Source organism: Pithys albifrons, chromosome 30, assembly GCF_047495875.1.
Source record: "Pithys albifrons albifrons isolate INPA30051 chromosome 30, PitAlb_v1, whole genome shotgun sequence".
Lineage (NCBI taxonomy): Eukaryota > Metazoa > Chordata > Aves > Passeriformes > Thamnophilidae > Pithys > Pithys albifrons.
Window position 1 is genome coordinate 86,462 of NC_092487.1, and position 12,605 is coordinate 99,066.

Below are 12,605 nucleotides of genomic sequence, written 5' to 3' on the forward strand. Positions count from 1 at the left end.
GGGGAGGGAAAGGGAAGGGGAAGCAGAAAGGAAGGGGAAGGGCGAGCGGCGCGGGCGGTTCTGGGGCCGTTGACGTGGAAGGAGGCCCTGAGGGGAAATGCTCACCAAGTTCGAGACCAAGTCGGCTCGGGTGAAAGGTAAGGGAGATTATTTCCATCTCAGATATAGATATTGGTGGGGAAAATGCGCCGGGTGGGATTTATGGAGGGAAAAACGCGCTGGAGCGAAGGGAGAGGCCGCGGCCGCCATTGTGGGGGTCGTGAGGGGACATGGAGGGGCCTGAGGGGGAGTTGGAGATGGAACAGCAGGAGAAGGGCTGGGAATTCCTGAGGGGCTCAGCCTGGAGAAAAGGAGGCTCGGGGAGGACCTTCTGGCTCTGCAATCCCTGAGGGATCCAGGGGAAGGGTGGGATCTTCTGCCAGGGAAGAGGGACAGGCCAAGGGCAAGGGTGGGATCTTCTGCCAGGGAAGAGGGACAGGCCAAGGGCAAGGGTGGGATCTTCTGCCAGGGAACAGGGACAGGCCAAGGGCAAAGGGCCTCAGGCTGTGCCAGGGGAGGGGCAGGTGGGACATGAGGAGGAATTTCTTTGTGGAAAGGGTGGGGAGGCCTTGGAAGGGGCTGCCCAGGGAGGGGGTGGAGTCCCCACCCCTGGAGGTGTCCAAGGAACCCCTGGAGGTGGCACTGAGTGACAAGGTGGGGATGGGCCACAGGGTGGGCTTGGTGATCTTGGAGGGCTTTTCCAGCCCAAATCCCCCATCCCTGGAGGTGTCCAAGGAACGCCTGGATGTGGCACTGAGTGACAAGGTGTGGATGGGACACAGCTTGGAGTCGATGCTCTTGGAGGTCTTCTCCAGCCTAAATCCCCCATTCCTGGAGGTGTCCAAGGAACACCTGGACATGGCACTGAGTGCCAAGATGGGGATGGGGCACAGGGTGGACTTGGTGACCTTGGAGGGCTTTTCCAGCCTTGTTGCTGCCCCAGCCCTGGAGGTGTCCAAGGAATGACTGGATGTGGCACTGAGTGACAAGGTGGGGATGGGGCACAGGGTGGACTTGGTGACCTTGGAGGGCTTTTCCAGCCTAAATCCATCCTTGTGACTGCCCCATCCCTGGAGGTGTCCTGGACATGGCACTGAGTGACAGGGTGGGGATGGGACACAGCTTGGACTCTGCTCTTGGAGGGCTTTTCCAGCCTAAACCCCCCACCCCTGGAGGTGTCCAAGGAACACCTGGATGTGGCACTGAGTGACAAGGAGGGGATGGGGCACAGCTTGGAGTCGATGCTCTTGGAGGTCTTCACCAGCCTAAGTTCTCCTTCCCTGGATGTGTCCAAGGAACTCCTGGATGTGGCAGTGGGTGACAAGGTGGGGATGGGGCACAGGGTGGACTTGCTGACCTTGGAGGGCTTTTCCAGCCTAAATCCATCCTTGTGACTGCCCCATCCCTGGAGGTGTCCTGGACATGGCACTGAGGGACAAGGTGGGGATGGGGCACAAGGTGGACTCAGTGCTCTTGGAGGTCTTTTCCAGCCTAAACCCATCCTTGTGGCCCTCCCATCCCTGGAAGTGTTGGAGCAACCTCATCTACTGGAAGGTGTCCCCGCCCATGGCAGGAGGTAGAATGGGATGATCTTTATCATCCCTTCCAATCCAAACCATTCCATGATTCTCCAGCTCTATCCACAGTTCTGTTTTTTCCAGCAGGGCCTCACTGGGGAACTGGAGGGGCTGAGCCAGGAGATCCCAGTGGGTCCCGAGACCCCTGGGTGGGCATTCCTGGTGTGTCTCCCATCTCCACGTGTCTCCACAGGGCTGAGCTTCCACCCAAAGAGGCCGTGGATCCTCACCAGCCTCCACAATGGGGTCATCCAGCTGTGGGACTATCGAATGTGCACCCTCATCGACAAGTTCGACGAGCACGATGGTCAGTGTGGTGGGACCTCCTGGGCAGGGGTGGAATGGGGGTCACCTGGAGCTTCCTGAGGCCTCTGAGCCCACAGCCCCCTGGATTTAGACCTGTGGGCACTTGGGTGGTGCTGAACGGGGGTTCCAGACACCAGGAGTGGGGTGGGAGGTTTGATTCAGATCTGGGGTGGGTTCCAGGCACCAGGAGTGGGGTGGGAGGTTTGAGACAGGTCTGGGGTGGGTTCCAGACACCAGGAGTGGGGTGGGAGGTTTGATTCAGATCTGGGGTGGGTTCCAAACTCAAGGACTGGGGTGGGAGGTTTGAGGCAGATCTGGGGTGGGTTCCAAACACAAGATGTGGATCTGTGGTGGGTTCCAGATACAAGGAGTGGGGTGGGAGGTTTGATACAGATCTGGGGTGGGTTCCAGACACAAGATGTGGATCTGGGGTGGGTTCCAAACTCAAGGAATGGGGTGGGAGGTTTGATGCAGATCTGTGGTGGGTTCCAAACTCAAGATGTGGATCTGTGGTGGCTTCCAAACTCAAGGAATGGGGAGGGGTTTGTTCCTGGCAGGAAGATGAGGCTGGAAATTCAGATCTGTGGGGGTTACATCCTGTGTCCAACCTGCTCCTTCCACTTGCAGGACCTGTCCGAGGGATTGATTTCCACAAACAGCAGCCCCTGTTTGTTTCTGGAGGGGATGATTACAAAATAAAGGTAAAAAGTTTGGGAATTGTGGTTTTCCTGTTTTGGGAACAGTCTGGTTGTAACTTCAAAACACATTTTAAGGTGGAAGAGTTGACCTAAAACTTGGGAATGGACACAAAAAAAATCCAGCAGGAGGTGGAACCATCTTCCTTCTGTTTGCATGGTGTGGAGTTGGGTTTGGATGGTCCTTCCAGCTCAGGACATTCCACAATTCTGTGATTCCAGGTGTGGAATTACAAACTGCGCCGCTGCCTCTTCACCCTCCTTGGACACCTGGATTACATCAGGACCACCTTCTTCCACCATGTGAGTTCTCCTCAGAGAGAGGTGGAGAGGGACTTCTACCAGAGCCTGGAGTGACAGGACAAGGCTTTGAACTGCCATGGAGGAGGGTGGGATGGGATATTGGGAAGGAATTCCTCCCTGGGAGGGTGGGCAGGCCCTGGCACAGGTTATTCCATGGATTGCCCACCCCTGGGAGTGTCCAAGGCCAGGCTGGAGCCACCTGGGCTGTGGGACTTGTCCCTATTCATGTTCTAGAGGATCCTTAAGGTTCCTTCCAACCCAAACCATTCCATGTGCTGGTTTAGATGGGACATTAGGGATAAATCCTGCCTTGGGAGGGTGGGCAGAGCCTGGCACAGGTTGGGCAGAGAAGCTGTAGCTCCTCCATCCCCCCTGGAAGTGTCCAAGGTTGTCTTGGAGCCACCTGAGATACCAGAAGGTGTCCCTGCCCATGGCAAGGAGTGGAATGAGATGGGCTTTAAAGTCCCTTCCAACCCAAAACATTCCAAGATTCCATGAGCTGGTTTAGGTTGGATATTGGAGATAAACCCTCCCCATGAGGGTGGGCAGGCCCTGGCACAGGTTATTCCAGGAATTCCCCATTCCTGGAAGTGCCCAAGGCCAGGTTGGAGCCACCTGGGACTGTAGGAGGTGTCCTGTTGGAACTGGGTGATCTTTCAGGTCCTTTCCCAACCCAACCCATTCCAGGATTCCATGCCCTGCTTTTGATGGGATATCAGGGATAAATCCTTCCCTGGGAGGGTGGGCAGGCCCTGGCACAGGTTATTCCATGGATTGCCCATCCTTGGGAGTGTCCAAGGCCAGGCTGGAACATTCCTGGTCCTTTGGGAGGTGTCCCTGCCCAAGGTCTGGGTGATCTTGGAGGTCTCTTGGCACTCAAACCATTCCAGGATGGTTTGGATGGGATTGTGGAGGCAAATCCTTCCCTGGGAGGGTGGGCAGGCCCTGGCACAGGTTATTCCATGGATTCCCCATCCCTGGCAGTGCCCAAGGCCACGTTGGACCAACCTGAGATACCAGAAGGTGTCCCTGCTCATGGCAAGGGGTGGAATGAGATGGGCTTTAAGGTCCCTTCCAACCCAAAGCATTCCAGGATTCCATGTGCTGGTTTAGATGGGATATTAGGGATAAATCCTTCCCTGGGAGGGTGGGCAGACCCTGGCACAGGTTATTCCATGGATTCCCCATCCCTGGGAATGTCCAAGACCAGGTTGGAGCCACGTGGGACAGTGGGAGGTGCCCCTGCCCAAGGTCTTGGTGATGTTCAAGGTTCCTCCCAAGCCAACCCGTTCTATGATTCCCTGTGCTGGTTTTGGTGGGATATCAGGGATAAATCCTTCCCTGGGAGGGTGGGCAGGCCCTGGCACAGGTTATTCCATGGATTGCCCATCCCTGGGAGTGTCCAAGGCCAGGCTGGAACATCCCTGGTTCTTTGGGAGGTGTCCCTGCCCAAGGTCTGGATGAGATTTAAGGTCCCTTCCAATCCGAACTGTTCAAGGATTCCATGTCTGGATGGGATTCCATGGGTTCCATTCCATGGATTAGATGGAAGATTGGGAATAAATCCTTCCCTGGGAGGGTGGGCAGGCCCTGGCACAGGTTATTCCACGGATTGCCCATCCCTGGCAGTGCCCAAGGCCAGGTTGGAGCAATCTGGGCTAGTGAAAGACGTCCCTGCTCACAGCAGGAGGTCACTGAGATGACCTTTAAGGTCATTACAACCCAAAGCATTCCAGGATTCATTCTGTGGTTCCATAAAATGGTGTTGGAGTTGCTGGTGTGAAGCTGCTCCAACCATCCTGACCTCCTGGAGAGGTGGAAGAGCCCTGAGTTCTGTCTCCAGCATCTGAAATAAGATTTAAAACGTTTATTTGGGACATCAGGAGGAGTTTTTTGGTGGAAAGGGCCTTGGAAGGGGCTGCCCAGAGAGGGAGTGGAGTCCCCACCCCTGGAGGTGTCCAAGGAACTCCTGGATGTGGCACTGAGTGACAAGGTGGGGATGGGACACAGGGTGGACTTGGTGACCTTGGAGGGCTTTTCCAGCCTAAATCCCCCATCCTTGGAAGTGTCCAAGGAACACCTGGAGGTGGCACTGAGTGACAAGGTGGGGATGGGGCACAGGGTGGACTCTGTGACCTTGGAGAGCTTTTCCAGCCTCAGGGATTCTGGAATTCCTGGAGATGGTTAAAAAACACCACATGGGGAGGGAATCCCTGGGGCATGGGTTGCTTCATATCCAGAATACTCTGATTTTTTAGGAATATCCCTGGATCTTGAGTGCTTCTGATGACCAAACCATCCGGGTTTGGAACTGGCAGTCCAGGACTTGTGTCTGGTGAGAAGGTCCTTCCAAACCCACCCCATTCCATCATTCCATGTGTTCAGCTTTTCCCAATCCTGCTTTTCCTGATCCTGAGCTTTTTGCTCAGTGAAAATTGAGATGTTTGTTGATGAATTTTCAGTTTAAGGATGGAATTTTTTTGTCCTTTTTGTTGCAGTGTCTTGACAGGGCACAACCACTACGTGATGTGTGCCCAGTTCCACCCCTCAGAGGACCTGGTGGTGTCTGCCAGCCTGGACCAGACTGTGAGGGTTTGGGACATCTCTGGTGAGCTGCCAAGGGGGCAAAGGAAACCTCAGAACAAGAGTCTGGAGATCAGTTCTGTGAGGAGCAGCTGGGGGGGCTCAGCCTGGAGAAAAGGAGGCTCAGGAGGGACCTTCTGGCTCTGCAATCCCTGAGGGATCCAGGGCAAGGGTGGGATCTTCTGCCAGGGAAGAGGGACAGGCCAAGGGCAAGGGTGGGATCTTCTGCCAGGGCAGAGGGACAGGCCAAGGGCAAGGGTGGGATCTTCTGCCAGGGAAGAGGGACAGGCCAAGGGCAAGGGTGGGATCTTCTGCCAGGGGGGACCTTCTGGCTCTCTGCAACTCCCTGATGGATCCAAAGGGGTTTGGTGAGCAGGAGCTTCCCAAGGATGGACATGAAGGGGAGGAGAGACCCAGGAGGGTTCCCATGGTGTGGAAAGAGGGAAGAAAACCAAAGAGGAAAGATGAGAGTCTTGTGGTGGGTGTTTATTGTCCAAGAGAGACACTGAGGGGCTGGAGCTTGGCCAAGGATGGGAACGGGGCTGGAGCAGCAGGAGGAGGGTCTGGAGAACTCCTGAGGGAGCTGGGGGGGCTCAGCCTGGAGAAAAGGAGGCTCAGGGGGGACCTTCTGGCTCTGCAATCCCTGAGGGATCCAGGGGAAGGGTGGGATCTTCTGCCAGGGAAGAGGGACAGGCCAAGGGCAAGGGTGGGATCTTCTGCCAGGGAAGAGGGACAGGCCAAGGGCAAGGGTGGGATCTTGTGCCAGGGAACAGGGACAGGCCAAGGGCAAAGGGCCTCAGGCTGTGCCAGGGGAGGGGCAGGTGGGACATGAGGAGGAATTTCTTTGTGGAAAGGGTGGGGAGGCCTTGGAAGGGGCTGCCCAGGGAGGGGGTGGAGTCCCCACCCCTGGAGGTGTCCAAGGAACTCCTGGAAGTGGGGATGGGACACAGGGTGGACTTGGTGACCTTGGAAGGCTTTTCCAGCCTCAATCCCCCATCCCTGGAGGTGTCCAAGGAACACCTGGATGTGGCACTGAGTGACAAGGTGGGGATGGGGCACAGGATGGACTTGGTGACCTTGGAGGGCTTTTCCAGCCTTGTTGCTGCCCCACCCCTGGAGGTGTCCAAGGACCTCCTGGATGTGGCACTGAGTGACAAGGTGGGGATGGGGTACAGGGTGGACTTGATGACCTTGGAGATCTTTCCCAACCTCAGGGATTTTGGGATTCTGTGAAAACTCCAACTGGTGAAAGCCAAGAGAGGGAACAAAGAGGACTTTGAGAATTTGTCTGTTGGTGGGAATCTCTTCTCTCAGTTTCCATAAGATTGTAGGATATTGGACAGTTCTGGGTCACTTTTATTCTCCTGCAAAGCTCTTGGTGGCAACAACAAGAGAAAGAGAAAAGGGCCTTTTGTCTGGGGTGCAAAATGGGTTGGATTTGGGGCTTTAGGTGGGTTTTTTTTTCTTATTTTGGTCGTGGTTGGTGACAGAAAAAGAGAATTATTGGGAATTCTTTCCACATTTTCATTCTCCTTGTCCCTTTTTAAGTCAGAACCATTTTTAAGCCATTTTTAAGCTCAAAGCAGAGGCTGCAAGTCCCAAGTGAAGTATTTTTCTATATCTTGGCTGTTTCTTAGTTACAATACCCAGACCACAAAGTGCTGGAAAAGAAAACATTCCTGAAGGAAAAGCTGGAAATGGGGAGAATATTAATATTAACTGGGGAAGTTCCAGCATGGATTGTTCTAGACCAGTGGCAGTTCTGCTTGGTCACAGCTGTGTCAACAGCCAGGATAAATCCAGGGCCCAGGATCTCCTGGATATTTAAAACCTGTCCCTTTCTCCTCCCTGCCAGCTCTGGGAGTTTGATCAGCTCTTCTGCCACCAAGCTCTGCTGTTCTGCTCTCCCAAAAACTTGCTCTCTGCAGAGTTCCAGCTGCCAAATTGGTTTGGAGTTGGCACACAGGGCTGGGTTTTTTTTGTCCTCCTGCTGAGGGGGGTTTGGGGATGTGCTGGTGGATTATTGACTCAGCTGTCACTGCTGGGGTTGGCCACGGAGCTGTGACAGGACTGGTGGGTGGAAAAAACCAACAGGGATGTGAGGAATTGGTTCAAAACATCATCCCACACTATGATTTTCCCCCAAAATGACTTAGGGCTTCATCAGGATTCTGGTCTGGTTCCAGCAGCCTCCTGGGAAGAGTCATTTCCTCTTCTGTCTGGTGCTGTTGTGTCCATAATTCTCCTCTTGGAGCTCCAGCTCTGTGTGCTGGGAACCTGCAGGGATTGTTGGAGTGTTTTTCTCCAGCAAGTTTTGGGGTCATGAGGACTTGGATGCCCTCAGTGACCTGAGTTTAAAGGTCACATCCCAAAATCCTCCTCCCCCTCAGCAGGGGGTGGGTGAGGGATGAGGAGAAGTCCCAGTTTCCACGTGAAGATGAGGGAAAACAGCCCAGGAGAGAGTGTGGGTTGTTAAACAGAGACATTGAGGGGCTGGAGCAGCAGGAGGAGGGTCTGGAGAACTCCTGAGGGAGCTGGGGGGGCTCAGGATGGAGAAAAGGAGGCTCAGGGGGGACCTTCTGGCTCTGCAATCCCTGAGGGATCCAGGGCAAGGGTGGGATCTTCTGCCAGGGAAGAGGGACAGGCCAAGGGCAAAGGGTGGGATCTTCTGCCAGGGAACAGGGACAGGCCAAGGGCAAAGGGTGGGATCTTCTGCCAGGAAACAGGGACAGGACCAGGGCAAGGGTGGGATCTTGTGCCAGGGAACAGGGACAGGACAAGGACAAAGGGTGGGATCTTCTGCCAGGGAAGAGGGACAGGCCAAGGGCAAGGGTGGGATCTTCTGCCAGGGAACAGGGACAGGACAAGGACAAAGGGTGGGATCTTCTGCCAGGGAACAGGGACAGGACCAGGGCAAGGGTGGGATCTTCTGCCAGGGAAGAGGGACAGGCCAAGGGCAAGGGTGGGATCATCTGCCAGGGAACAGAGACAGGACAAGGGCAAAGGGTGGGATCTTCTGCCAGGGAACAGGGACAGGCCAAGGGCAAAGGGCCTCAGGCTGTGCCAGGGGAGGGGCAGGTGGGACAGGAGGAGGAATTTCTTTGTGGAAAGGGTGGGGAGGCCTTGGAAGGGGCTGCCCAGGGAGGAGGTGGAGTCCCCACCCCTGGAGGTGTCCAAGGAACACCTGGAGGTGGCACTGAGGGACAAGGTGGGGATTGGGACACAGGGTGAACTCTGCTCTTGGAGGTCTTTCCAACCTCAGTGAATCTCTGGCAGTCCAATTTTTGTTTCTCCAATGCTGCTTTTCCCTCCCCTTTGCTTCCCAAGGCCTGAGGAAGAAGAACCTTTCCCCAGGAGCTGTGGAATCCGACGTCAGGGGCATCACAGGAGTGGACTTGTTTGGGACAACGGACGCGGTGGTGAAACACGTCCTGGAGGTGCAGCCCCAACCTGTGTGGGCAGGAGGGGAGGGAGAGGGAGAAGGGAGAACCTCCTCACTCTCCACAACCCCCTGAAGGGATGTTGTACCCAGGGAGGGGTTGGTCTCTTCTCTCAGCCAACCAGCAGCAGAACAAGAGGGGCTGAAGCTCTGCCAGGGGAGGTTTGGGTTGGAGATCAGGAAGAAATTCCTTCCAGAGAGAGTGGTCAGGCCTTGGAATGTTCTGCCCAGAGAGGGGGTGGATTCTCCATCCCTGGAGGTGTTTAAGGTGACACTTGATGTGCCACTGAGTGCCCTGTGCTGGTGATCACAGTGGGTTTGGACCAAGTGGTGGTGGATTCTCCATCCCTGGAGGTGTTTAAGGTGACACTGGAGGTGGCACTGAGTGCCCTGGGCTGATGATCTCAGTGGGGTTGGATCAAGGGTTGGACTTGATGATCTCAGAGGTCTCTCCCAGCCCAACTGATTCTATGATTTTATGATTGGGTTGGACTTGCTGATCTCCAACCCAACTGATTCTTTGATTTTATGATTCTATGATGGTGGACTCACCATCCCTGGAGATGTTTAACATGGGACTGGATGTGGCACTGAGTGCCCTGGACTGGTGATCTCAGTGTGGTTGGACCAAGTGCTGATGGATTCTCCATCCCTGGAGCTGTTTCAGATGGCACTGAGTGCCCTGGGCTGGTGATCTCAGAGGGGTTGGATGAAGTGGTGGATTATCCATCCCTGGAGGTGTTTGAGGCCAGACTGGACATGGCACTGAGTGCCCTGGGCTGGTGATCTCAGTGGGGTTGGACCAAGTGCTGATGGATTCTCCATCCCTGGAGGTGTTTCAGATGGGACTGGATGTGCCCTGGGCTGGTGATCTCAGAGGGGTTGGATGAAGTGGTGGATTCTCCATCCCTGGAGGTGTTTCAGAGAGGAGTGGATGTGCCCTGGGCTGGTGATCTCAGAGGGGTTGGATGAAGTGGTGGATTCTCCATCCCTGGAGGTGTTTAAGGCCACACTGGACGTGGCACCGAGTGCCACGATCTGGTGATCACAGTGAGGTTGGAGCAAGGATTGGACTTGATGATCTCAGAGGTCACTTCCAACCTGATTCTATGAAAGCTCCTCTAGGTTGATGTCATGAAATCTCTGGGTCACAAGTGACCCCCTGAAAACCAGAGATAAAACACCTGATGTGGCTCCACAGAGTTTTAAGAACAGAATGAACAAAACTGTGGATCGTGGAACGAGCAAACGCTGCCTGGTGGCAAAACTGTCTCCAGTCCTTGTTGCCTTGTCCTTCCTTTGCTCATTCCTTTGAGTCCCCAGATGGCTTCAGGTGCCTCCTTTCTCCTGCAGGGCCATGACAGGGGGGTCAACTGGGCTGCCTTCCACCCCACGATGCCTCTCATCGTGTCTGGAGCCGACGATCGGCAGGTGAAGATCTGGAGGATGAACGGTGAGAGGATTCCCTGGGGCAGCCCCTGGGGAGGAGGGAACTGAGAGTTGGAATTGAGGGTTGAGATGAACCTGGGGGTGATTTACACTAATGAGAAGCACCTGGAGGGTTGTGTCCAGGTCTGGGCACCTCCTGGGCAGAGAGACATGGAGGGGCTGGAGAGTGTCCAGAGAAGGGAAGGGCCTGGAGCAGCAGGAGGAGGGTCTGGAGAACTCCTGAGGGAGCTGGGGGGGCTCAGCCTGGAGAAAAGGAGGCTCAGGGGGGACCTTCTGGCTCTGCAATCCCTGAGGGATCCAGGGGAAGGGTGGGATCTTCTGCCAGAGAACAGGGACAGGCCAAGGGCAAGGGTGGGATCTTGTGCCAGGGAACAGGGACAGGCCAAGGGCAAGGGTGGGATCTTCTGCCAGGGAACAGGGACAGGTCAAGGACAAGGGTGGGATCTTCTGCCAGGGAACAAGGACAGGCCAAGGGGAAGGGTGGGATCTTCTGCCAGGGAACAGGGACAGGACAAGGGCAAGGGTGGGATCTTCTGCCAGGGAACAGGGACAGGTCAAGGACAAGGGTGGGATCTTCTGCCAGGGAACAAGGACAGGCCAAGGGCAAGGGTGGGATCTTCTGCCAGGGAAGAGGGACAGGCCAAGGGCAAAGGGCCTCAGGCTGTGCCAGGGGAGGGGCAGGTGGGACATGAGGAGGAATTTCTTTGTGGAAAGGGTGGGGAGGCCTTGGAAGGGGCTGCCCAGGGAGGTGGTGGAGTCCCCAGCCCCCAGACCATCCAACACAGCACCTCCTTAATCGTGTGGCTTATGTGTGTCTTCCTTGAGCTGTGCTGCTGATTGGCCAGAGATCAGAGGGACCTGAGAGTGCTTTTCCTTGCTCTTTCCCCCTCTGGAACAGAATCCAAGGCCTGGGAGGTGGACACTTGCCGGGGCCACTACAACAACGTGTCGTGCGCCGTGTTCCACCCGCGCCAGGAGCTGATCCTCAGCAACTCTGAGGACAAGAGCATCCGGGTGTGGGACATGTCCAAACGGTCAGTTCTCCTCCAGCACCCCCAGAAGAGGCTTTGGCCACCCAGGAAGGTCCTGCAGTGGTTCTGACATCCTTTGTTGTTTGTGCAGGACGGGCGTTCAGACCTTCCGCCGCGACCACGATCGGTTCTGGGTGTTGGCGGCTCATCCCAACCTCAACCTGTTTGCTGCAGGTGGGAAACTTGGGCTTTTCTGACCATCAACGTGCTTGGATTGGTGTGGTAGGGTTGGGGTTGGTCTGAGGTGGACCTCAGTTCAGCAGGGCCAGAGGGGCTACGTAGATCAGAGGGGACAAACAGCACCTGAGCTGAGCAACCAAAGAGAGATTTCGTGGCATTGGATGGCACATCAAGTACAAAAGAAGGTGCAGGAGGTGCCCAGCTCAGTGCCCTCCATGACACATCAAATCAAGGATAAAAGAAGGTGCAGGAGGTGCCCAGCTCAGTGCCCTCCATGGCACATCAAGGAGAAAAGAAGGTGCAGGAGGTGCCCAGCTCAGTGCCCTCCATGGCACATCAAGGAGAAAAGAAGGTGCAGGAGGTGCCCAGCTCAGTGCCCTCCATGGCACATCAAGGAGAAAAGAAGGTGCAGGAGGTGCCCAGCTCAGTGCCCTCCATGGCACAAGGATAAAAGAAGGTGCAGGAGGTGCCCAGCTCAGTGCCCTCCATGGCACATCAAGGGTAAAAGAAGGTGCAGGAGGTGCCCAGCTCAGTGCCCTCCATGGCACATCAAATAAAGGGTAAAAGAAGGTGCAGGAGGTGCCCAGCTCAGTGCCCTCCATGGCACATCAAGGGTAAAAGAAGGTGCAGGAGGTGCCCAGCTCAGTGCCCTCCATGACACATCAAATCAAGGATAAAAGAAGGTGCAGGAGGTGCCCAGCTCAGTGCCCTCCATGGCACATCAAGGACCAAAGAAGGTGCAGGAGGTGCCCAGCTCAGTGCCCTCCATGGCACATCAAATACAAAAGAAGGTGCAGGAGGTGCCCAGCTCAGTGCCCTCCATGGCACATCAAATAAAGGGTAAAAGAAGGTGCAGAGGTGCCCAGCTCAGTGCCCTCCATGCCACATCAAGGGTAAAAGAAGGTGCAGGAGGTGCCCAGCTCAGTGCCCTCCATGGCACATCAAATAAAGGGTAAAAGAAGGTGCAGGAGGTGCCCAGCTCAGTGCCCTCCATGGCACATTA

General features: G+C 55.5%; 1 protein-coding gene across 1 annotated transcript in view; it reads left to right on the forward strand.

Annotated features, from left to right (window-relative positions):
* Positions 1-21: 21 nt before the first annotated feature.
* The window catches only part of COPA (COPI coat complex subunit alpha), a 43,675-nt gene continuing 31,091 nt past the window's right edge, over positions 22-12,605 (forward strand). The window contains exons 1-10 of the mRNA XM_071579553.1: positions 22-137; positions 1,810-1,923; positions 2,550-2,623; positions 2,840-2,920; positions 5,179-5,255; positions 5,419-5,528; positions 8,831-8,940; positions 10,296-10,395; positions 11,290-11,425; positions 11,514-11,596. Coding sequence (XP_071435654.1) covers positions 98-137; positions 1,810-1,923; positions 2,550-2,623; positions 2,840-2,920; positions 5,179-5,255; positions 5,419-5,528; positions 8,831-8,940; positions 10,296-10,395; positions 11,290-11,425; positions 11,514-11,596 — 925 coding nt within the window. The 5' untranslated portion in view covers positions 22-97. The remainder of the gene's footprint in view (positions 138-1,809; positions 1,924-2,549; positions 2,624-2,839; positions 2,921-5,178; positions 5,256-5,418; positions 5,529-8,830; positions 8,941-10,295; positions 10,396-11,289; positions 11,426-11,513; positions 11,597-12,605) is intronic.